This window comes from Pygoscelis adeliae, unplaced genomic scaffold (genome assembly GCF_000699105.1).
Source record: "Pygoscelis adeliae isolate BGI_AS28 unplaced genomic scaffold, ASM69910v1 Scaffold66, whole genome shotgun sequence".
Classification (NCBI taxonomy): domain Eukaryota; kingdom Metazoa; phylum Chordata; class Aves; order Sphenisciformes; family Spheniscidae; genus Pygoscelis; species Pygoscelis adeliae.
In genome coordinates, this window is record NW_008825167.1 from 5,876,149 (window position 1) to 5,899,202 (window position 23,054).

The 23,054-nt window shown below is 45.6% G+C and overlaps 1 protein-coding gene across 1 annotated transcript in view; it reads left to right on the forward strand.

The window, feature by feature from the left end:
• The first annotated feature begins 605 nt into the window (after positions 1–605).
• FGFR3 (fibroblast growth factor receptor 3) overlaps positions 606–23,054 on the forward strand; it is a 46,906-nt gene continuing 24,457 nt past the window's right edge. The window contains exons 1-6 of the mRNA XM_009328878.1: positions 606–744; positions 5,720–5,983; positions 10,472–10,525; positions 16,630–16,799; positions 21,467–21,590; positions 22,010–22,200. Coding sequence (XP_009327153.1) covers positions 606–744; positions 5,720–5,983; positions 10,472–10,525; positions 16,630–16,799; positions 21,467–21,590; positions 22,010–22,200 — 942 coding nt within the window. The remainder of the gene's footprint in view (positions 745–5,719; positions 5,984–10,471; positions 10,526–16,629; positions 16,800–21,466; positions 21,591–22,009; positions 22,201–23,054) is intronic.

Below are 23,054 nucleotides of genomic sequence, written 5' to 3' on the forward strand. Positions count from 1 at the left end.
AAAAAATGCCCCGTCAGCTCCCCACAGTGCAGTGAGGGTACGTGGTGGCTTTAGGTGAGCTCGCTTTGCTGCAGGGGCCGCTCCCTTGATCTTATCTGCCCTGAGAAGCCAGGTACTTGGGTAAACAGGCGATCCCACGATCTTATCATGCCCACCTCTCACGGGGGCTGCTGCTGGGTACAGGGCCTGGGGCTGGTTTGGTGGTTTTCCATATTCCCCCGGGGCCCATCTGCCACTCTGGGGAGATGGAGGGAACAGGGACATCACAGGGTGCTCCTGGGGAGGTGGCACTGGGGCTGCTTGTCATCCCTTGTCACCCCTTCTGGCTGCTTTTTAAATTGAGGCAAGTCCCAAATGAACAGCGTTCGGCAAGAAAAGTGTTTTATTTCCCTTCTGGACAACGGGCTTTGCTCTTCCCAGTGCAGAAGTCCCGAGGTGAGGTGGGGAAGCGGCCCCATCCCATGAGCAGTGACACAGGTATTGGGAAAAACACTGTTGTGGGGGGTGAATAATACTATGGGCCCCTATTAACAAAGGTTGGACACTTATTTAGAGGACACGGCACTGGTCTGAGCCTGGAGATGTTCTATGTGCTCTTTGCCATCATGGCCTTGTTCATCCCACCGATGCTGGCGCCACGGGAGGTTTCCATATCCCTACAGCAGTTAGCCACTGACTCGGTGGCTGTGACCATCATCCCCCTGGGAACGGGATACCAAACTCAACAGGAGAAAGCTCTGGCACGCTTGTTGCTCCATGATCCTATAATATATCCCGTCACGGTGGATTTGGTGCAATAAAATACATAGAACAAGAAACGTTCTTGAATTAACCTGAGGAGAGAAATGCATGGAGTACTGCTATCTTTCTGCTTGTTAACATGCCAAATACAGCTTGTCCAGCTTGAAAGGGGGAAAATATGATCCACTTAGAAACGATAGTCCATCCCACCACCGGGCTGTGAAGCAATCCTGAAAAGCCTCTCTGGGATTGCCAGGGTTCAAGGTGGGGTGAGGAATATTTTGCTGGTGGTACTGAATGTCGTGTGCCTCGAGCCCTCTGTGGTGGGAGTCCTGGTGGGGTTTCAGTTGCATGGTGGATGTGCCCCAGCTGCAGGATGCTCCCTGGAGGAGGATGATGATGAAGGGGGAGGTGTGCACCCCACCTGAGCAGTCCCTCGGGAGGCTCCCAAACACTTTGGTGTTTGGAAAAGCAGAATTGTGGGAAGCTATTCTAGGAGGAAAAACACAGGTGAAGAGAAAAAAACAGATGGAGTGTCCTGGAGCCAGGACCCAGCACCCTGCGAGGTGGTGTGGGGCCCTGGGGCTCTCCCACCCCACCGAGCTTCCCGTGGGCACTGTGGGCCTTTGCCGCCCAGGAGCAGCCCCCATGCTTTCTGCCACAGCACCTGGAAATAGTCACTGACACCGGGGAGGGCACCAACCAGGCTCTAGTTGGCTTGAAGTTTTTGGGGGGGGTGTAAGCAGCCCAGGAATACCCAACCACCCTCCACCTCCTCGTCCTTTTGTGCCTGAAAAATAAATCACTGTATATTCTCCTGCAGTTTTTGAGAGCTGCCTGCGTTAAAACCAAAACAAAACATTTCCAGGCTCAGTCAGAAACAAGTATTTATGTCTAAGAGGAGCAGACATATGATGGAAATACTGACACACTTAAGCACTTGGAGCTGCGAACCACAGAGAAAGTGAATTATAGCTGGGATGATAGGCAGCTATGGAGATGAAGTATCTTATCCTTTTAAGTGAATACGTACAAAAGCATTTTAGCATTGCTGGACCAGCTGCTCCTCATTGTGGAAGGTGCTTCCTGGCTAGTTGCTGCCTTTTTGCTCCTTTGAACAGCTTAAAAATTGCCTCCTTCTCTGTAGCATGTTTGCTATGAGCAGCAGTGACGGTGCTGCAAGTGCTGATCTCCATCAGAAGCATCTCTTGGTGATTCTCGATTCATTACTGCTTTGGCTAAACCAATAAATGGTTGAATTTTAGTCGTATCTTGGGAGCCCACAACCTAGATTGCCTTCTCCTCTCTAAGAACCCATTAAAGCTGCAAACTCATTAATACCTGCTCTGCTGGCAAGCGGTAGAGCGGGTTCCTGTAACCCATACACAAGTTAACTCCCCAGTAATTTATACCTATGTCTACTGTGGATTTTGAAAAGATGCTGTTAATATCAGTTAGATCCCAAATGGGAGTTTCCTTTGGGAGAGCTGGGAGGGACCTTTGCAACCTGACTTGCAATAGAAATGCTTTAGGAAGGTTTTAAAGGACACGTGGGGATAGCTGTTTGCCAGCAGCGAGGATGGTTTTCATAGGACCCAGGGCTGAGGTCCAGGAGATGTGCGTTTGTAGCTCTCGTAAATCTGAAAGCTGCCTCCCCGCAGTGCTGCTTTCCACTGGGAAGATTTCTGACTGCCTCAAAGGTGTGCATCCAGATGAAAGACACAACCATGTCGGGAGGGCTCGGCGCTTGCTCCGCTGTACTGGTTTCCTTCTGATTTGAAAGAAGATCATCCTTTATGATCTCTCAATGGGAGACATAGGATGAAGAAGATGTCCAAACCCTCGCCCAGGTCCCCAGGGAGGGCTCAGCCCATCTGTGTTAAACCCCTCCCAAGCACAGGTTGCACACGCAGCTTCTGCCACTTTGTTCACGCCATGTGACTGGAGATGTAGACTTCTGCAAGTCAGTCTGATGGCTGGATGCTTGGCCTCAGAGGGGGCAACTTCATGTCTCCTTCTTGTCTTGGTGTCTCTTGTTGAGAAGGTGTTGGAAACACCGGGCACTTGCAGCTGGAAGGCAGGAAGGGGGTGCTGGGCTCTAGGCACCCAGTGGGAGATGTGACCTCTAGTTCCCCGCTTTAAACTCCAGCTGTTCTCAGCTTGGAAATGAGACTGTCTCCACTTTCGGATTTATCATCGTATTTGAAAGCTAGGTGAGGAATAATAAGAGTAAAATTTTGTTCTCCAAGGTCACAGTTGGGCAAAGTGCTTAGGCACTTAAGTGCACATTTAAGTGCTTTGTGGAGGTCTCCAATTTGGGTCCTGTTTATTTTTTAAGCCGTAAGCATATAAACTGAAATTTGAAAAACTGTTTAAAGAAGTGAGATTAAAACCATCTGTAACATTTCCCTTTTAATTCACCATTCTATCTTTCCAGATATTACTCGCAGTCAGTAGGAGTAAAGTCACTAGGACTGACCTTTGCATTTAACAGGCATCACAGTATCTGCTGGAGACCGGCTGGGGAGATTGAGGGCAGAGATGCCAAAATAAAGTTGTCAGAAACAAGACATGATGCTTCTTTCCACAGAAGCTTCAGACCCTTGATCATTCTGCTCTGAGTCTAAAGTGAATTTCCTCTTCATTTCAGCATTCCCTAATTATGTTTTATAAAAATAGTTTGTCGCTTTGTCATTTACCCAGGTGCATTATGGCTTTCAAAAAAGAGTGATTTCCTTTTAAATGGCTGAACGGTACAGTTTGGCTTGTGCTTAGTCTGGGCTTGTTCCTGTTTGGTAGGTTTATGGTAGAAAAGCCAAAATATACAAGTCTTGATCATTTGGCAAACAGCTCGGGTAAAACTGTGTATTTTGTATGGAGGGATTGTGCAGCTGCATGGGGTGTGTTTTCCAGCAGATTAAATTAGCAAGAGCTTCCATCAGAGTCAACAAACAAAGATCAGTACCCAGTCCTGCAAGTGCAAAGCTGTATACAGGGCTTTTTAATTGGAAGCCAAAGTTGGTACCATTGAAAAAATCCTTATAGTCTAGAAGAAGGAAGAAAAAAACCTGAAAGGAACAGTTAAACCAGAATATTTCTCAACCATATTTTCCCCAAGGATATATCCAGGTGGGAAGAGACCATGGGTGAACACTCAGTGTCGCAACAGGTGCTGGCCTGATAGGAAGGAGATGCTGGAGCTCTGTCTTCTTTTTCTTTTTACTGAAACTATATGCTTTCAGGGAAAATCTTTTCATTAAAAGAAAAAAACCAACACCCTAAACCTTTAACTGTATGAATACCACAAAATTCTGGCCAAAACCTAAAATATTTGAGTTGGAATTGCTGCCAGGGTATCACAGGAAAGGTTCTTTATAACCCCAATGAGTGTGGGCTTTGCCTCCTGCGAGATGATACCTCCCATGAAATACCACATTTCAGGCCCCCAGGATTCTTTATTTCTACCCTGCAAGGCTATTGACTGAAACATTTTTATATTTTTTATTTTTACATTTCCACAGAAATAAAAACTCGCATGACAAGAAGAGAAAAGCAATACATTTTTCACTTATAACCTGCTCCAACTCTTTCACTTAATGGCAAAAGAGCAGCTTGAAGCCAATGCCACATCCACAGGTATTCAGAGCTGCTGTAATTGCATTGGTTTCACAGCCAAATTGTAATCTATGAATATGCTTAAGATGCAAAATTAGGATCTCTATCCATATCTGACTACTATCGGAGATCAACTCAGGCCACCTGGGTTTGGATCATAGCATTAGGTTCCGACCGATCTGTTTTGAATTACTTTTTACTTGCTAATTATGTAATCATAGCACCAAAGTGTCTTTGTCGTGGAATAGGATCCCCCGTGATGCATATTGTACAAAACCAAGGAGACTCTTATGCCTGATGGAGCGTACAGTCTCAGAGCCGGGGTAAGCCAGAAGATAGAGATAGGGCAATGCCAAATGAAACTGTTGGTTAGCATAGACAAGGTGAGGAGGATGGCAGTCTTGCTGTTGATCTAGCTGGGTTGAGGGCAGCTGTAGAGGGCTAATTCTTTTTTGTTAAACTGGTGTAAAGGATGAATAAACCATTCAATGTCAAGAGTGCATTTATATGTCACTAAAATGAGCCTGAGGACCATCAGACCCAAGAACAACACTTTCAACATGCTCCCCATTCCTCCGTGGGGAGACTTCTGAGCTTGAACCTTTCCTTGTGTCATTATCCTATGGTAAAACAAAATTCTCCAGCCAGTGGCAGGGTTCACTGTCATCACTCGTGGAACAAACCGCCGCCGCTGGTAGACAGATTTCAGCTTTCGTGCTCAGTCTTTGGTTCTGCACTTCTGTGTTGCACAGAGAGTAACTCCAGCAGGGAGCTAGTGGTGGGTTCATGTATTTTAGCTATTCCAGCCTGCGTCTTCTGTCCAGCCTTCCCCCTCGTTTCCTTCAGCCCACAGAGGTTGCCTTTGGGCTACCCAGAGTCACTTGAGAAATTGGGTTTATCCCCATTCTGCTCCTTGTATCCCCTCCTTGCTAGGTCTCGCAGGGGTTGTGGACAGACTCACAGGGATAAAGAAATTGAGATCGAGAGACTGACCTGTGAACTTTTCAGCATACACTTATTTCAGCCAGATCACCCCCCACGCAACATTGGGTGTTGCAGTGACCCTACACAGAGGTCTGTGCTGTTTGTTGTGATGCACCTGGTGGGGTGGCTGTGTTTTGGTCACTACAGGGTTGAAGCCATACTTGTAGATCAGCCAGAGACCTGACTGTACTGTGCACAGCTGTCTTTCTGCATTACTATCTGCCTGGGGCAGGCAAGGCTTACCTCTGGCAAAGAGGAGCTCCGGGCACATGGAAGCATCAGTAGGGCAAATATAAGATAGGTTTCTTTTTTAAATGCTTTTTCGTTCTCTTGACACCTGCTCTTATTTACTCATTTCCATTTCTTTCTCCCTTTGCAGAATTCTTGAGGAGCGAGACCGCCTTTCTGGAAGAGTTGGTGTTTGGAAGTGGAGATACCATTGAACTTTCCTGTAACACCCAAGGCTCTTCTGTGTCTGTTTTCTGGTTTAAAGATGGTATCGGGATTGCACCTACTAACAGAACTCATATTGGACAAAAACTGTTGAAGATAATCAATGTGTCATATGATGACTCGGGGCTGTACAGTTGCAAGCCAAGGCATTCCAACGAGGTCCTGGGAAACTTTACAGTCAGAGTTACAGGTACATGCAGAAATACAGCTGTCTCGGTGATTTTTGGTCTGTTTGTCGGTTTGTTTTTATTTTTGCCCCTTCACATGTTCAGCGCAGCTCGTGCTTTGTGGTGTTCGTCCGTACTTGGTAGGTCTCTGCCTCCCTGGTAACTCCTGGCAGTGATTAGACTGACAAAACAAACCAGTTGAAGAATGCTTGCATGTCCATACCAAATGTTAAAGCTTGATGTTAATACTGAGAGAGACTTAGAAACAGTGCTAGTCAGATTAAACCCCAAATCCCCCTTAACACTCAAATAGATGCAATGCTACATGTGCCTTTGAAGTCTTTTGTGAGTGAGTGAACTGTGGCTCAGGGAGGTTAAGTGACTTTTTCCACTTTATGTGACAAATCACTGGCAAAATTGCATGCAAAAGCTGGGGGTTCCTGAAAACCGTTTCCCTATTGTAGCTGATAAATCTCTTCCCTCCATCCCAGTTATCACAAATCACTAGTTTGTTTCAGAAGTAGCTTATCTGTAAACTGCGTATCTCTCAAATATGTGCTTCATCAAAGGTACTTATTGGGATTCATATATTGCAAACAAGTGCTGCTGCCATTTGCTTGGCCTTTTTTTCCGTGATTAGGACAGTAGGACAGAACAGCTACAAGCTGTCCCAGCCTGGATCACTAAACAGAGTGCCAGAAAAGTCTGTTGTTCCCAGATAGCTAACCGCTAACACTAAGATCTCCATGATTTCAGGGTGCTGCATTGGTAGATGGATACTCATCACTGTGAGCAGGTAGAAAGTCTCCTGATCACACAGATTAAAAGCCTGAATTTTCAGAAGAATTAACCCCTTGTGGATCTAAGGTTTTGAAAACTTTCCTTTGCCCTTGCGCTGTTGGAGCTTTTTCAAGCATCCCCAAACTGTAGGTCCTTGCCTCCAAAAGTTGGGTTCCCTCAAAAAGTAAGGGGCTCTGTCTGAAAACCAAACACAGAGATGTTTGTGATTGTAAATCACATCCACTCCATAAAGGGCTTTCTCGTGCCAGAAATAGGATTTTGTGTGAGAGAATCAAACCATCATGAGAATAAAAGCTCGTTTTAGCAAGCCTTCATCAACATCTGCTTTTCATTGAATGTTACTGGAGATTGCGGTGAATGCTTCAAGGTCATATCAATTAAATGGTTAAAGAAGTATTTGGCCCTTGAAAAGCTTTCTTTAACTAGGTACGATTATTGGAACTATCCAAGGAACTGCAGGTTGTTAGAAACGTTACTCTCTCTTTTTTTAAGTGACATTAAAATGCTTTTGAGTTCAAGGGGCAGCAGGGAGGCAGAAGAGGGCAGCTGGTTACATGCTCAAATGAAACAGCTGCCAGCCCCAAAAGTTCGTAAAGTGAGAAATTGTTTTTAATAGTGGAAGGGCTGATAATCCTCTGCTTTTAAAAAGTTTAAGCCCCTGTGTTTTTCCTCTTCGCTAATAATAGCTAATAACAGCTTAAGAACAAGCAAGTAACCTGAACCTGCTTTCTGACAGCATTATGAGTCTTTGATTCTATTAGCCCACTGTCATTACCACCAAAGTGCTGATAATGTGGGAGTCTCAGTTTTAGCTGTCAGCAGCCCTTGTTTTAAACTTTGAAGCCCTGCTTTATGTGGCAATAGTGGCGCCTTTCGTATGCTCAGATATTTCTTCATAATTAGTATTGATTGCTCAGTGTGGCACTGTGGAGATGAGATTGTTATCAGAGATTTGTGGTTTGTGTTCCCACTTCTTAAACGTAATGCCAGCGATTAGCTCGGGTATCTGGTCGGGTGTTTATGTGGATATCTAATGTTCGGGGTGGAGTTGTTCTCTGCATTAAACTGGTTTAAATCTGTACTAACAAACTCGAATTGCTCTGTTCTGTATTCTTAAGTGAGCAAAACTAGGTTAGGTATATTCAGAATAGGTGATAAACACATAAGTCCCATTTTGAGAGATGCTTCCAGATTCTAGGAGCGTATCAGGATTTTCCTACGTGGGGAGTGAGTTTGAGTTTGAGTCTGCAACAAATCGGCTCTTCTGCAGCGACTCTCGGTGTGCACAGGGAGATGCTTGATGCTGAAGGTAGAGCAAGGAGATGCTGGAGCTGGCATTTCAAGGTTGAAAACCAGGTTGATTAATATCAGGGTTTGATCTCTTTAAAATGCCTCCCTTGACAGACATGGGCTTGAGTGTTTTGCTAGTTTACAGAAAGAACCCTCCTAAAACCTGAGCACTTGAAGAGGATCACAAATAGAGGCTGCATGCCCAAACTGATCTCTGGCCCTGTTGGCAGAAGCTCCATTTCTGCAACCATTTCCCGCGCAGAACAGCCTTCAGATTTAGTGGCCAAGCAGCACCCCTGTGATGAGCACAGACTGCAGGCTGGTACCAGTGACAAGAGCTTTCAAAATACCCAAGACTAAGCTTTTCAAAACAGGTGACTAAAAAAAACAAGCCCCTTTCCATTCATAATTAAAGCCTTTTTGAGAATGGCATCTGGCAGTTCTTGCTGATGCCAATACTCCTCAACTTCTGAAAAGGATTACTATTTTAGTAAATGATTAACAAATAGCTTAAGAATTTTTAGTCACCTTTTGAAAAAGGTGATGTTTTAGTAACCTGAATAGGACAGTAGCTCTGAACAGGGGATATTTGGTCTTAAAACCTAAGCTGCATCTCTCATCTGAGACGCATGCAAGGTCAAAGACTCTTCCCTCAATCTTGTGGAAATGTTTTTGAATTGGTTTAAAAATTGATTCTGCTCCTCTGGTCACGACTGGTTCATTGGAAACCAGAAGTAAACTATAATCACATGTTAATATATGGGTAACCAAATCTGAGAGTGCAGGGCTGAGAACGTGCTGGTTTCTCTGTCGATGCTGGTGGGATTTGGTGCAGTTTCTGCCTTCACCGGGACTTGAGTAAACCTGCTGGTTCAGCCAAAACACCTAAACATCCACTTCACTTTCAGCAAGCCCTGTGGCATTTCCCTAGCTCTGCTGCCAGCAGGACCTCAGCTGTGGATTTGCAATTAGATACGTGCTTGAAGTCTTCCTTGAGACTGTGGCAAAGAGAAGGTGCAAAGCACGATGCGCCACTGCAGTCTAGAGTAGGGAGATGACTCCTGTGTTACTTGCTCCTGTAGATGGTGAATATGTCTGGAAAGTCCTTCCAGATTCTGCAGAGAAGTAGTATTTGTTGTTACCTTCCCCCTACCTTTTCTTTTTGCTTTCTTTTTCTTTCCTCTTTTTTTCTTTTTTTTTTTTTTTTCTTTCCTTCCCCCCCCCCCCCCCCCCCCCCAGACAAAAGTACGTACTTAGTTGAATCTCGATTGACTGCACAGCACAAACCCCCCATTTTACCTCCACTGAGCTGGTCAGAGAACGGCAGAAAACTCGAGTGCATCTTGAAATGAAGGAGGTTCTGCCTGGCTTGGTCTAAAGTAGTGCTTTACGTTTCTGGCCACATGTTGAACACTCATAAAGTTTCCTATTTTCTAGTGTTTAAGGCCAAGTTCTTTTACCGCTGTCTCAGAATATAAAGGCTGCTGGGTTGTTAGCGTTTTGCCTTTATTTAAAAAAGAAATTCCTGGAGATTATATGAAGTCAGTGATGATAAATCTTCCAGACACTGAATTGTACTAAATCATGTAAACTAAATCAAACACTAAGCTGCTATTTTATAATGGGATTTACATTTACAGTAGTCGTTTGGTGGGGGGAAGAGGGACTGAGACTTCATTGTGGACAGCTTAGAGAAGGTGAGATGTTAGACCACATTAAGAGAAACAGTTCAGGATGTTTTGGAGAGATACAGGTGGAAAATTCCCACCTGTTAACCTGTGTTCAGTTACAGCCTTGAGGTGCCTCTGTAGCAGGAATATAACCGAAAGGAACTGGTTCACGGAGTAGCCATCAAAATGTCGATTGAGAGAGAGGTTTGATTGCAAGGGGAAGTTTTAAAAGCTTTGGTCTGAGTGGTTGAGCAAGGAGTTAATGAGGGGAGATGTGGCAGGGGTGTATTGAGTTAAAACAAAAATGCAGAGAAAGTGAATTAGAAATGCTGACCTGTCATTTTGAGACTTGGTGAAGTAAAAAGTCTTCAGAGTGAATGCTAGAGGAAAAAAAAAGCGGGGGAGAGCTTGTTCTGCAAAAAGAAACTTCTCCTTTTGGAATTGCTTTTATATTTATGAGGAGAAGAGCACTTCACACAGGGAGAAGTATTTGGCATTGGACCCCGGTCTCTGGTAGCAGAGCACTGGCAACCTCATGATACCTCTCTCCCAGTTCAGAAAGCTCCTGGCCAGTTGTCCCTGGCCCAGCAGTGTGGGAGGGACAGGCTGGTGGAGCTGCAAGGAAGGGTGACCCATCACTTGGATATCCTCCCTCGCTGGAGCCCACTGTGGCACCAACAGCCTTGTCCAACATGGTGTCCCCGCATGCCATCCTCTTTCTGCTTCACTTCTTTCTCCTTCTCCTCCTAGATTCCCCTTCGTCAGGTGATGATGAAGATGACGATGATGAGTCAGAAGATACAGGTAATTTGTTTTTCTGGGATACAGAGGCCTTTTCTTTCAAAGAGATGTGGCTCCTAAGTGGAGCAGCTCATGCGGATGTTCACCTGGTCGGACAGCAGCTCTTTCTCTGTGTTGAAATTGGTGACCTTAGGATGGTACCATGATGATGTTTATCTAAAAATTTAGAAATAGCTGCCAGAGTGGTATCACTGCTATAATATCCTACAGCAGCAGTAGCGTAATTTTCTTTTTTTGGAGGCATGATTTTGTGAATCTGACTTGACGAGCTAGACTTATAAATTCTCCTTGCATGTTAATCCAGACAAACCCACTTACCAGTTTGTTTTTTTTTTTACTACAGTGACGATACACCAGTTTTACACCATTGCAAACCTTGGCCTGCTTTATTTTCAGCTGTTTTGATTCTGGTCCTTACCAGCATCTTGGCTGGAGTCAGAGCATAAAATTTACGCTAGCCAAGGGCCAAGTTTACTGATGCCATAAGCGGGAGCAACCCATTTGGCTTTACTGGCTTTTTCTTTCACTCACATGGGGAAAGGAGCCCCAGGACGGAGCCTTTTGGTGCTTTTACTCTGAATCACTTTCAGTCCCAGTGCTTGTTTCTTTAAGTGCAATAGCATTAATCAGTATCATTACATGCTTCAGAGGCGTTAGTGTTGTGTTTTATTATGCTCTTTTTTTATTTCTGCAAAGTGAACTGCCTATGTGTATGTCTTTTTAATAAATAAACGTCTTGCATTTGAACTCCCAATCAGCTATGTACATTGGCAGAAGTTCAACATGACTGGAAAATTTCTCCTGTCCATAGCGCTGGACATGCAGGACTCTTTAAAACAGGTCTCCCACTGTAATAAATTCATATCACTGTATCGTGCAGTATGTGGACAGTAATGGTGAGTTACGGTGCCAGGTGACCCGTCGGCAGCAGTTAGTGGTTTTCTGATAGCTTCTAATTAAGGGCCGGATCCTGCGAGGTGACAAAGCACCTTTGCAGAGGTGCTCAGGGCTCCTAATGCCTGCTGAAGCCTGGTAGAGGCATAGGGAGGGTCAGGTTTGGTCCCGATTTGTTCCTGCTGCGGAGCAGCTTCTGATGAGCACAATTAATCGTTCTGTACTTTTTTTAATGTGGTTTGTAGTAAACTCCCATCTCTTAGCAACAGGTATCACAAAACATCAGCTGGTTTATGGTACAGAAAGACATGTTTTTCTTCACTGAAAAGGAAAACACACATTTTGCCGCTTGTATTTATAGCCTGTATTCTGGGTCTTCTTGACTTCAAGGCTGTATCTTTTTTTAGACCCGAAGGTAACAACTGGCTTTGCTTAAAGGTCTCATTATAAAAAGTTGGATTCTCTTCTGCTTTATAAACGGTTGATTAGCTTAACGTGCCGGCACGGTGAAACCTCATGGCGTGTCATGATGTGGATGTGCTTTATGTTGCTTTGTTTGATGTCAGACCCTCCACTTAACCTTCACAGATCTTCTCTTGAGTCTAGGGAGCCTTGTTGTTAACCCTGGCACCACTGGGATGGTGGGACATCCCACCGGGGACAGGGGCTGCAGGACAGTCCTGGGCAGGCAGACACATGGGTGCAGCCAGTGCCGTGTCCTATGGACAGTCCGAAGACCTGTGTCTCTTGTGGCAAAAAGATACCCAACTAATGAGGTGTATGAGCCCCTGCTTGGCCATCAGACATAGCCATGGTCAGTAGTTAGAGGAATGAAGGCAATAAACACGCTTTCACACAAAAGAAAAATATAACCGATAGTTATTCATATTTAGTGGGAGGTAATCCGTCCAGGACTGGCTCATTGCATGTTGCCATATTGCATGTCACTGAATAAAAACCTTGTCTCCTGGTCCCTTGCAATGACAAGTTAATTTTCTGGCTTACTTGTGTTGTTCAAGAGAGTTTCTTATCCTCATATTTATAGAGAAGTGCTTGGAGAGCTGATTCTAATAGCATTATGAGTTTGAAGCCAATTTTGTTAATTTTGGGGTTTTCACCCAAAATTGTTGAACGATGGGAGCTGGAAATACCAAAGCAAGAGAACGAGAGGAAATCTGTTTTAAAAGAAATTAATATTTGGTGCAAAAACCCTTGGAGAGCATGGAGACAGGCCCTCCACATGGAGTGCCCTGCTCTGCTCACCCTCCGTTAAGCATCCTCTCCGAAGGGCAGTCCAGAACTGGGCATCCCTTAGGGATGGGCAGCAGAAAAGAAGAAAGAGGAACTTCAGCAGCTTCAAATCATCGGCCTGTTTGTTGCAGCCTTGTCACAAACCGCGATCCGCCTTTGCAAAAAGAGGCTTTCCAATACCTCTGTTCTCTACAGCTGTTTTTCCTGGCCCTGAAACAAAAACAAAACTCCCTTTTCACACACTGCTCTTCTGCCCCAGTGCTCCCTACCCCTCTGTATCTGTTTGTTTGGAGCCCCCGCTGCGCAGCCCCAGCACCTTCAAAGAGCCCCTATAATCTCCAATTAAATCTGGCTGTGTACTTGGAGGCGTCAGCTGGGGAAATTACACAATTAGGGTTGATTCTGTCTGCCGCAGAATTTTGTGGCAGCTCCTAATTGCTAAGTGAGCGCTCGGCTGTATTAATTATTCCAAGTATCGCTCTCGGGTTTTTTTAATTGGTCATTCCAGTCGGATGGGTGGCCGATGTCTTTGACGAACAAAACGGACCGTTGGGCTTAGTGTTTGATGATGGGAAAGGGCCAGTGATAATGTTTGCGGGTCCCATTTTTTTCACACCTGCACATGCAAAATCATTGCTCGTAATTAATTTAGAGGGAGCAGGTCTAGAAATTTTTCCTGTCTTCCATCCTTCCTCCTTCCTCACTCCTGAAACTCTCTGGAGCTTTGCAAGCTTTGCTTGAAGAGCTAGCAACATTTTCACCCCCTTAAAAAGCAGTACTGAAAAGACTCTGGGGGCACAGCAAACCGAAAGCAGTGATGTTTTGTTCGCTGCCTCTGCGAGTGAGAACAAAGGCACCGTTTTCAATGCGTAGACACTTTCTTCCAGTTCCAGTTTGACCGGAGAGCAATGCCCTGGTTGTTTGAAGCTTGGCACATTAGTCCAGGGGTACCCAGCCCTGGTGAGCCCCGAATCGCAAGGAAGAGCACCCGAATGGAGGGGAGGTGCTTGGGGAAGAAGCCGTGTCTAAATTCAGGAGGGAGGAGCGGATCCTGCCTTTGCTCCATATGGAGAATATCCCCAGTTGGAAACTTTCCTGGGCCCTGTCTTGCTCCCCTCTGATGTCCAATGGCAAAATCCCCCTTGGCTTCAGTGGCAAAATTTGCAGCCAGTGGGTTGATGGGTCTCCTGTGAGATTCAAGCTCATCTTTTGAGTGAGAAAATGTGGTGAAACATCACCCTGCAGCACACGCAGCCGGTGTGGAAAGAGGAAAAAACCCCAAAAGCACAGCTCAAGGAGAAGGCCGGTCCCGGCGGGGCAGCTGTGCGGTCTAGTTACACCCCCATGCCCAGGTGAGTGTCACTGACTCCATAAAATGGGATTTATTGTAGGCAGATACGTTAATCAAACAGCAAACAGCAGGTTATTCGGCTGCCCTTCTTAGCTGTGGCGAAGGGGGACTTTTCTGTCCGTGCCTGGCCTTTCCCTGAACTCTCCTCCATAGCCCCGTTAACCTCCTGTAAAGTCCCTGGGAAATCAGGGTGCATTGCCAGAAGGAAGCATTCGGCCAGAACATAGCCCGTGCTTCAGAAACCACCACTGAGGGCCAGATCTCTCCCAACATGGTTTCTGCAGCTCCCTCTTCTTCAGCCTTTCCAACACCACCCCAACTGTCCTCATCCAAATTCAGCCCCCTGCTGCTGCCTGGGCTTTTGCCCAGCCTTTGCTTGGTTTCTGCCCTTCCCAGTGCATGCAATAGCAGCATCTTCCTTTACCGTCAAGATCTGCTCTTCCTTTAGGGATTGCACCCACTCTGCTAATGTTTTTTTGAATATTCCCCCCTTTTTTGCGCAGTTCTTTACCATTTTTCTAAGCTTAGATATTTGGAAGGTAGATGGTTACATGGTGGCCCACTTTAGCCCGCGTTATTGTGTAGCATCTGAGGCCTCTCCTGGATGTGCTGTGTGTTTACAGCGAAGTTTGCTGTAGCCAGGATTTTGCAGGAAGCATGGGAATTGCAGGGATTCCTCCCTTTGCTTTTGTTTGTGCCAGCCGTACTCCTGCTCCGGTGCCATCCTGGCAAGAAAAGGGCCTTAAGCAGTTTCGTTGTTTAAAAAATGAGGCGTACGCGGCATGGGTGAGCACCAGATCCCTCTGATACATGGAGCTGACTCTGATAGGCATCACGGCGTGTTGTGCAAGGCAGTCTGAGGGCAGATGCAAGCCCGCAATACTGGATTTCAACCCTGGGACAGCATTACTGAGGCACCTGTGTCCAGCCATCCAGCTGTGGAGGTGTGAAAGCAGATGAGACATGAGAGCGATGCATCCAGCAGGGCTGTCTCCAGCAAATGGAGGGCCTCCTGGATGTAGCTCCTGACATCCAGTTCCTCACGGCCAGGTAGGCTTCGCAAGGAGCCATGGGGAGAGGGGACCGTGTGGAGAGTGTTAGCAGGTGCTAAAAGTCGGTGGGTGCATGGATTGCCTTGGCTGAGCTGGATGACCTTGCCTGCATGGTCCTTGGAGCTGAAATGCAGCAGGGAGCCTGCATGGGGGACAGTGAGGACTTAGACCAAGGTGGGGTCATCACTGACTTACCTGGAATTGCAACGGGATGGGTCTCGTGGAGCCAAACACATTGGGGCTAACTACATCGGGGAGCGCTGGAGAAAGAGAGCAGCTCTGGTGCATCTCAGAGGGGTGCAACAAGAGGGAAAACTTTGTCCACCCTTGTCATTAAGGGGAAGGGGATTGCAGAGGCTTCAGAGTAGCACTGAGGTGGGGCTGTGATGCTGGGTGGTGTTTCTGAGCATCGTCACCTCTGCAGGAGAGGCCAGCAGCGATGCTTTCCTGACAGCTTTGGTGGCCATCATGTTCTCCAAGGCAGTTCTTGAAGGACCAGCACCTTCAGTTTGTCTTGGCCAGAAGCACACAGGTCTCTGCAACCGGTGGGTTTGGGTACTCTGTGGGTGCTTCCTTCCCATCTGGAGGAGATGCCAGTTACACTCCTTGGCCTCCTTTTTGCTATTTTGCAGCCCAAACGCTGTCTGCCCCCATCTCTCTTTGGCTTCGGTGTGGAGCACAGAGCTGGGGGGCTGGATGTGGCCCGTGGCGTGGCACGGGAAACACCCCACATGCAGCTCTGCAGCTTTTCCTTAAGCAGAAATGAAAGCTTGGGAGGCTTTTTTTAAAAACTTTCTCTTTCTTTCTTCCCAGTATAATGAGTTTGCTGCTGCTGCTGCTGCCTTAATTTGGAGTTAATATGTAATGTTTGTAACACAGCCAAGAAACATTGCTGTACTTGAGGCAGATTATAAAAAGTATCTCATGCTAACACTGGTGTTTTAAAACTTATCCCTGTTCAAAGGTAACATGAATCTTTAAAACTAAAATCACTTGTACTTAAAGAACATAAACATGATAAACCAGTTTGGCACTGGCTTTTTTTTTTCTTTCCTTCCCTTAAGGAGGCTACACTACATTGTGCTCACTGAGAGGCAAAATTTTCCAGTGCACTCAGCTAACACTTTTTCTCTGCTCCCTTGCTGGTCCATCAACATTTTTTACAGTTCCAACATCTTTCTGCTGTTCATGCTTCTTGGCTACTATTGTCCCAAAGGTACATCTGTATCTTTTTACACGCTGAGGCCAGATTCTCATCCTGATCTCGGATAACTCTCCCTGTTGATTTAAAAGCAGCTACTCTAGATTTATACTGGCATTACCGAGACAAGAACCTGGTCATGAACCTTTCATCACAAACCTAAAATGCAAACACCCTGTCTATGTCTATGAGAGTCATTTAGCTGGAAAGCATTTCTGTGTCATTTATCTTAACTGCAGCAGGTAGCAATTTAACTGTCACTCTGCACATGCCAAAGCCTTCTCAAATACATCTGCTCACCAGCTGATATCCTCCGTGGCAGAAATGGGCCTGTTAAACTTGGTCTTTCCTTTCTCAGGTGTCCCCTTCTGGACCCGGCCAGATAAGATGGAGAAGAAGCTGCTGGCAGTTCCCGCCGCCAACACCGTTCGCTTCCGATGTCCGGCGGGTGGAAACCCAACTCCTTCCATCTACTGGCTGAAAAATGGCAAGGAGTTCAAGGGAGAGCATAGAATTGGGGGCATCAAGGTAAGACCTTGGTTTGGATCTCTGTTTTTATCAGGAGTTTTCTACCGACTGTAGAAAATTGTATTTCACAGTGATTAACATTGGTACGTGTAAGAGCACGGTCCCGACTGTGTGGGAATGGGAGTGTCTCTGGCAGCCTTAGCAATGGCTCAACACTGAAGTGTTAAAAAGGGCTGCTGTCCCTTGGGATTGAGGGCTAACTGCCTCTGAGTTTGTCTATAGTGGTCATTCAGGGACTAGGTAAAAATGAGGCTGGGTTTATGGCTGCGTTGTGGACAGTGATGAGAAAGCAGGAGCAGAAACTTCTGTCCTAATTTCTGGAGAACAGCCCAGTGCCTTGAGACAGTGTTAGACTGAGCCGTAGCTACTCCCAGCTTTCAAGGAAAACCGACTCTGCATCCTTTGAAGGTGTAGGAAGGACCTCACCAAAGAGCTGGACCGTTGTGCTGGTGGTCATTAACATTCTTGTGGTATAAATCACTGACCCTCGGTCAAGTGTTGGATTCCCTTGTAGCCAGAGTAATAGCAACTGCTCCTTGGCTGCTTTCTTCTCCCTCCTTCCTTTCTACCTAAGGTGTTCTGGAAAATGCTCTGGCTTGTGTTTATAGATAGAGCTAAGGGACACAAAACCCCACTGCACTCAAATGATTTAATTAGCCGGAAGTTTCAGTGCTACTGTATATGACGAATTATGGCAGGATGTTAACAGGAAAATCAGCTCTTCTCTGATTTTGTTGTTGTTGTTGTTATTACTTTGTCCCCCTGAGGTCGCGGTCAGACTCCTTTCTTCTTTTATTTGGGGAGAATAAAACTGGCAGCAGCTGATGATAACAAAATCAGCATAGCAGGAAGGACTCCTGAGCAGCGATTTTTGTCTGCAGTCTGCCAGCCCTGGTGTATCCCTGGGCTACTGCTGAGGAGAGAAGGTGATTTTTAGGAAGGCACCTTCAGCAGTACTCTGAATAGCTGTGTGCTGATGCCTACCGCGTCTGTAGCATTTTGAAAGGGGGGGCTAGGCATGCAAAGTGTGCCGGGCTGCAGAAGCCAGAAAAGGATTCAAAAAAGTCTTCCCTCCCCACAGTTTTGGGCTGTTTCTTTCCTGTTAGCTCAGACCCGTTCCTGAAAGAGCCTTTTGTGATTGCTCCAGTGAAGCCTTTGAAGCTCCCTCCTCAGCCCTGTCCTTGCTCCAGCTTGGACAAGGCTGAGGACACGCTCAGGTTTGGATCTTCTGAAAAGTTAAGGAGGGAGAAGAAATGGGGAAGCAACTTCTGTGGGTAAACAGCCTTTCGGCAGATAACATTCACAAAGCACAAGCATCTTTTACTAATTGCAGGCTGTAAGGATCATCATGAAGTGTTTTCAGGCTTGCGTGCGCCGTTCGAGCGGCTTTTTACGAAACTATGTGACATCAGCTGCACTAAATTATGCTTGCAGAATAAAATCTAAAGCTGAAAGCAATTCCCCTACCCACTTCCCAGTGGTTTTAATCTATCCTTGAGTTTAAATTGACACGTTTCATCCTCTGCAACACAGTAGTGAGTCTTTGGCATCGCTGTGCTTTGTTTCTCTAGGGGCACCTTCCAGCAACAAGCCGATGCTTAAAGAGATATTGAAGGCAATGTCAGGCCAATTACAGCAAGATTGGTTTAAGCTCTCTATCTGTCTAGGTGTAGTTCTTTGTCCCTTTCTTGATACAAAGACATCTTTCTCTCTCTGTAATTTTCCTGCTCTTATTTGCTTGCTTTTGCTCTTGAGCCCCGCAGTTAGATGTAAGTAGTCTAATGTAAAACTCATCCAGTATAAATATACTGATAGGTATCAGCTGAGATTTGAACCAGAAAAAGAGATTGAAAACCTGCTCAGTATCTCATGTATTTAAGATTTAAATTCCCTGTTACAACTTAGCTTCATAACAGGATTAGGCAGCTTGAAAAGAATGGGCAAGATCCAGATCTGGCAGAGTTTGGTTGGCTTACTTCATCTCGAGATCTGGTCTTAACCCAGAAATCCTTAAGCTGGGAATGTTCTCATTTGTTTTCAGCGTGTGGAAGAGTTTAAACGTTGATTGTGAAAGGTCTGTGGTCAGCAGATGAAAGCTGACCAGTCTTCCACTTCTGCCTCTTGCAAATGGCATTTAGATCCCGTGTGATTGCCCGGTGTTAAGTCTGCAAGAGAGAAGGACGAGTGTTGAAAACATGAAGTCCAGGCTAACCTAGTTTTGTTACAGTTCATCCTTAACTGGTAAAGAAAAGAAATTCATATGACTTATCATATGAAATTTCCCAAAGAGCATTAATGGTTAAATCCTTGTTGGAATCTCTAATATCGTAAGCCTGTGTGTGTTAAATGACCCTAGAAGGGAAGATGGAGGGGGAGGGGAGATAGAGGATTATCCCTTCCCCAGACCATTGCACTGACTTGCATACCAGTCTGGCAAACACGACTGAGGTTCCAAGTGTGTCTGCGAATGTTTGTTTCACAAGGAGCCAAGAATGACAACACCAAATAAACCAGAGGGATTTCCAGTATCTCACCCACTTGATTAATGCCTGCACTAAGTCACTTCATGTTTCTAGTGTTTTATCGAGTATGGTGACTATCCTAACTTGGGAACATCCCTTTTTATTATGCTTTAAATCTAGACACCAGTCTCAACCTAAAAAAAAAAATCTTGTTGCTTCTAGAAGAGTTTCCAAACAAGTTCTGCCCCATGAGTCTGTACCCCCAGGTTCTCCTCTCTGTTCAGAGTCCAAAGTCTTCATCACAAACCTGACGAAGAGAACTTCTTTGAAAGTGTCATAAAAGTGTCTTTGAAAGTACATCTTAAGTAAAACACCTAATTTGGACCTGATTTTATAATAAAGGTCAGACCAGGGAGTCGTCCATGTATCTGGAGCCCCATTTCCTTGGAGTAGCTCCTAGGGGTTCCAGAGGCAAATGCTTTGCCGTGCTGAAAAGTGGATTAAATGAAGTCTTTAGACACAACTATGAGACAAGCCAGTATAGAAATGAGCCACTAAGCAGCCACAAATTTGCATTGAAACTTCCTTGACAGTCCAGCTGTGAACTCAGGGTCCAGGCGCTCTGCTCTCAGAGCATGTCTTACCCTGTAATTGCCACGCTGTTACAGAGACGCACCAAGTGGGATGTTACTTTACAAAAGATGTAATGCTGGTTCTGCATTGAGCCCCATCTGTGCTGTCCTGGGTGGGCAGAGGGTGCAATCACACCTGACCAGACATCTGCAACAACCGAGATTTCTGTACAGGCTGTTTAGCCACAGCCTCCTGTTACCTATAACCTGAAATGAAAGGAAATGCTATATTCAGCAGTCTCTGAAAAGTGGGATGCTCAGCAGTGCTGTTCAGGGGGCCGCAGAGATCTAGAAAGCAAGGGGCTTTGTTAAAATGGCTTTTGCTTGCTTATCTTGCAACTAAGCTGTCTAGTCCTATGACTTTAAACCTTCTCTTTGCAAAATTCTGGCTTTAATTGCGACTTGGCCCTTTAAAGGAAAGCACATGGATGCAATTTATGTGTAGCAGAGGAGGTTAAATGACTTCATATTTGAGTTCACCTGCTGCAGCAAGAAACCTCCACGAGCAGTTACACCCTTGTTTTTTCCATCAGCCCTTGACATTCTGTAGCACAGGGTTATTGTAATCTGCTTCTGTGTCCTTGGAGTCACCTTCAAAATGTTTAATAAAGTTAAATGTTCTGCTCTGGGCAGCAGAAGGCATCAAATTAATATCCAGAGATTTGGAGAGTTTTCATACACTATGCATCCTGAAGTCATCTTTGTTAGCGTTGGTTGCTTTCTGTATTAATTCAAGGTTTACTTTCTGTATCCGTTATTTCCTTTATACTCATTAGAAACAAACGTTCTAGCTGGGAGCACAGGGCAGCAGGTCAGGGTGGAGACATGGGTTGTGCTTTCCCTTCTGCTACTGAACAACCAACAGCTCTGGACATGAGCCACATCCAGAAAACCAACTAGTATAAAACTTAGTGCCAAAAGAGAAGGGCTGACCAGGCATCCCAGGGACCAGACTTCAGGCTGGGCATGTTTTCTCCTGTTTTTTACAGGGAATTTAGGGGACTGACTTAGTTGTAGACACCCATTTCTGTTCAGACAGATGCCATGGCCTGTTGCCTCCGTAGCACACATCTTTAAAATATGTTATAGATAGGGGAAGAAGTATGATCTTTATTGTTTCTAGCCATCTCATGGGTTATACGTAGCAGTTGGTAAAGGTCTGCAGACGAGTATGATGTTTTGAGCTGACAAGAGTCTCTGGACCAGAGTGGTCTGGCACAGGGGACAAGCAGAGCGGAGTTATCTTAACTGATGCCTTCTGAAGTCACTACTCTAATGAGAGGTGCCACATTCAGCTGTCAGCTGCTTTCATTATCACTGTGGAAGCATCTACAAGTCCCCATAGCAATCTCAGTGCGCTACATTGTGTTGCACTGTTCATGCATTGCTCTTAATTCCCTTTCACATTAAGCCTTTAATGACCCTTGAAATGGGTCCTTGTGATGTTCAGGCCTACTTGGGGTCTGTTCATGCTGGCCAAGTGTGTAGAAGTTCACTGATTGTTCACTGGTTTGAATGGTCTGGTGATGATGGCACTTGACCACGGGCTTGATGGTTTGATTTCTTCTTCTAGTTGCGACACCAGCAGTGGAGCTTGGTGATGGAGAGTGTTGTGCCGTCAGACCGAGGAAATTACACCTGTGTTGTGGGGAACAAATACGGCAATATTAGGCACACGTACCAGCTTGATGTATTAGGTGAGATTTCAGTGTTTTCCCTCAACAGCTGATCTGTGGTGGCGTTGAACAGGCATGTGATGGGATATGGGAAACAGGAGCTTGGTTTCTTTCCCAAAGGGCTGGATCATGCATCTTCTGAAACCAACAACAAGCTTCCTTTTGGCCAACAATTCAGCCTCAGATCCACGATCAATAAATTACTTGGCTGGTCTACAGAGGGGCCAGAAGGAATGGCAGGGCTGAGATGCCTCCTCCATTCCCAGGTGGTTCTTCCCTTGAGAAGCACTGGGTAGAGCGGTGGCCAGGACACTTAAGGGGGGACAATCCCAGTCTGCACCCTTTCTGCTGAAAAGCCAGGAGATGAAGGGTTCAGAGGAGAATCCTTGCTGGAGGAAGGATGGGTAAATTAGGATTTCCCTCTCTTTTCTTTTTTTCAGAAAGGTCGCCCCACCGACCAATCCTACAAGCAGGGCTCCCTGCCAACCAGACTGTGGTGGTAGGGAGCAATGTGGAGTTTCACTGCAAGGTCTACAGCGATGCCCAGCCTCACATCCAGTGGCTGAAACATGTGGAAGTCAATGGCAGCAAATACGGACCCGATGGGACGCCCTATGTCACAGTGCTGAAGGTTGGTACAAACTCCTCACCCTCAGGACAGTCCTTCCTCTGCCTTGGTCTCAGTGTTACAGAGACGGCAGCTACGTTGTAGGGATGTTCCTCGAAGAAACCCACTGCCATACTCATGGCAAGAGAGGTCAGCACTGAGTAAAGGTGTGGCCATCAATGGAAGCCATAGACTTTGTTTACATGTTTATAAATAGGCCCTAGACTAGCAGCGCAATGCGAACCAGAAACTCCCAACAGAGTATGTTCAATGCCACAGTTCCTAGAAGGGTAATCATTATTTAAATCAGATTTTTGGGAGCTTGAGGTCTCGTTTTCTGTAATTGTTTTGTGTCTATAAGAAAAAAGTCACGAGAATAAGCCAAGGACAGCTTTGGGATTGTTCTTTCCTTTAAGCCCGCACAGTGGAATACTCTGCTTTTTGGAGGGGGTACAGCAAAAATGTCCTAAAAGTCGATGTTCCAGACTCTTCTGTTTGCCAGAGATAACACAACTACTGTAGTGGCACAGATAAGCAAAGCAGTTGTAAATGCTGAGGCAACTCTGAGAAATGCAGCATAATAAAAGAGAAGCTGTCAGATTGCATTTGACCTAAAATTGTAAAAATAACCTTTTTTTACAGCTTCAATAGAGGTATTTTGGGGGCTTGTTAAAATAAAAGGCTCCCAACTAAAACACATTCTTTCCTTTTCCAAGTAAACACACTGCAGCGTGCACATACTAAATAACGCTGAACTACCAGCACCTGAGAGCCAAGATAATCTTGTTCAACATTTGTGAGCATTGCTATTATCCATGCTCAGGAAAGCCTTTTTTTTATTGAGCAAAAACTCGCTTAGTAAGGCTTCACTTGGTAAA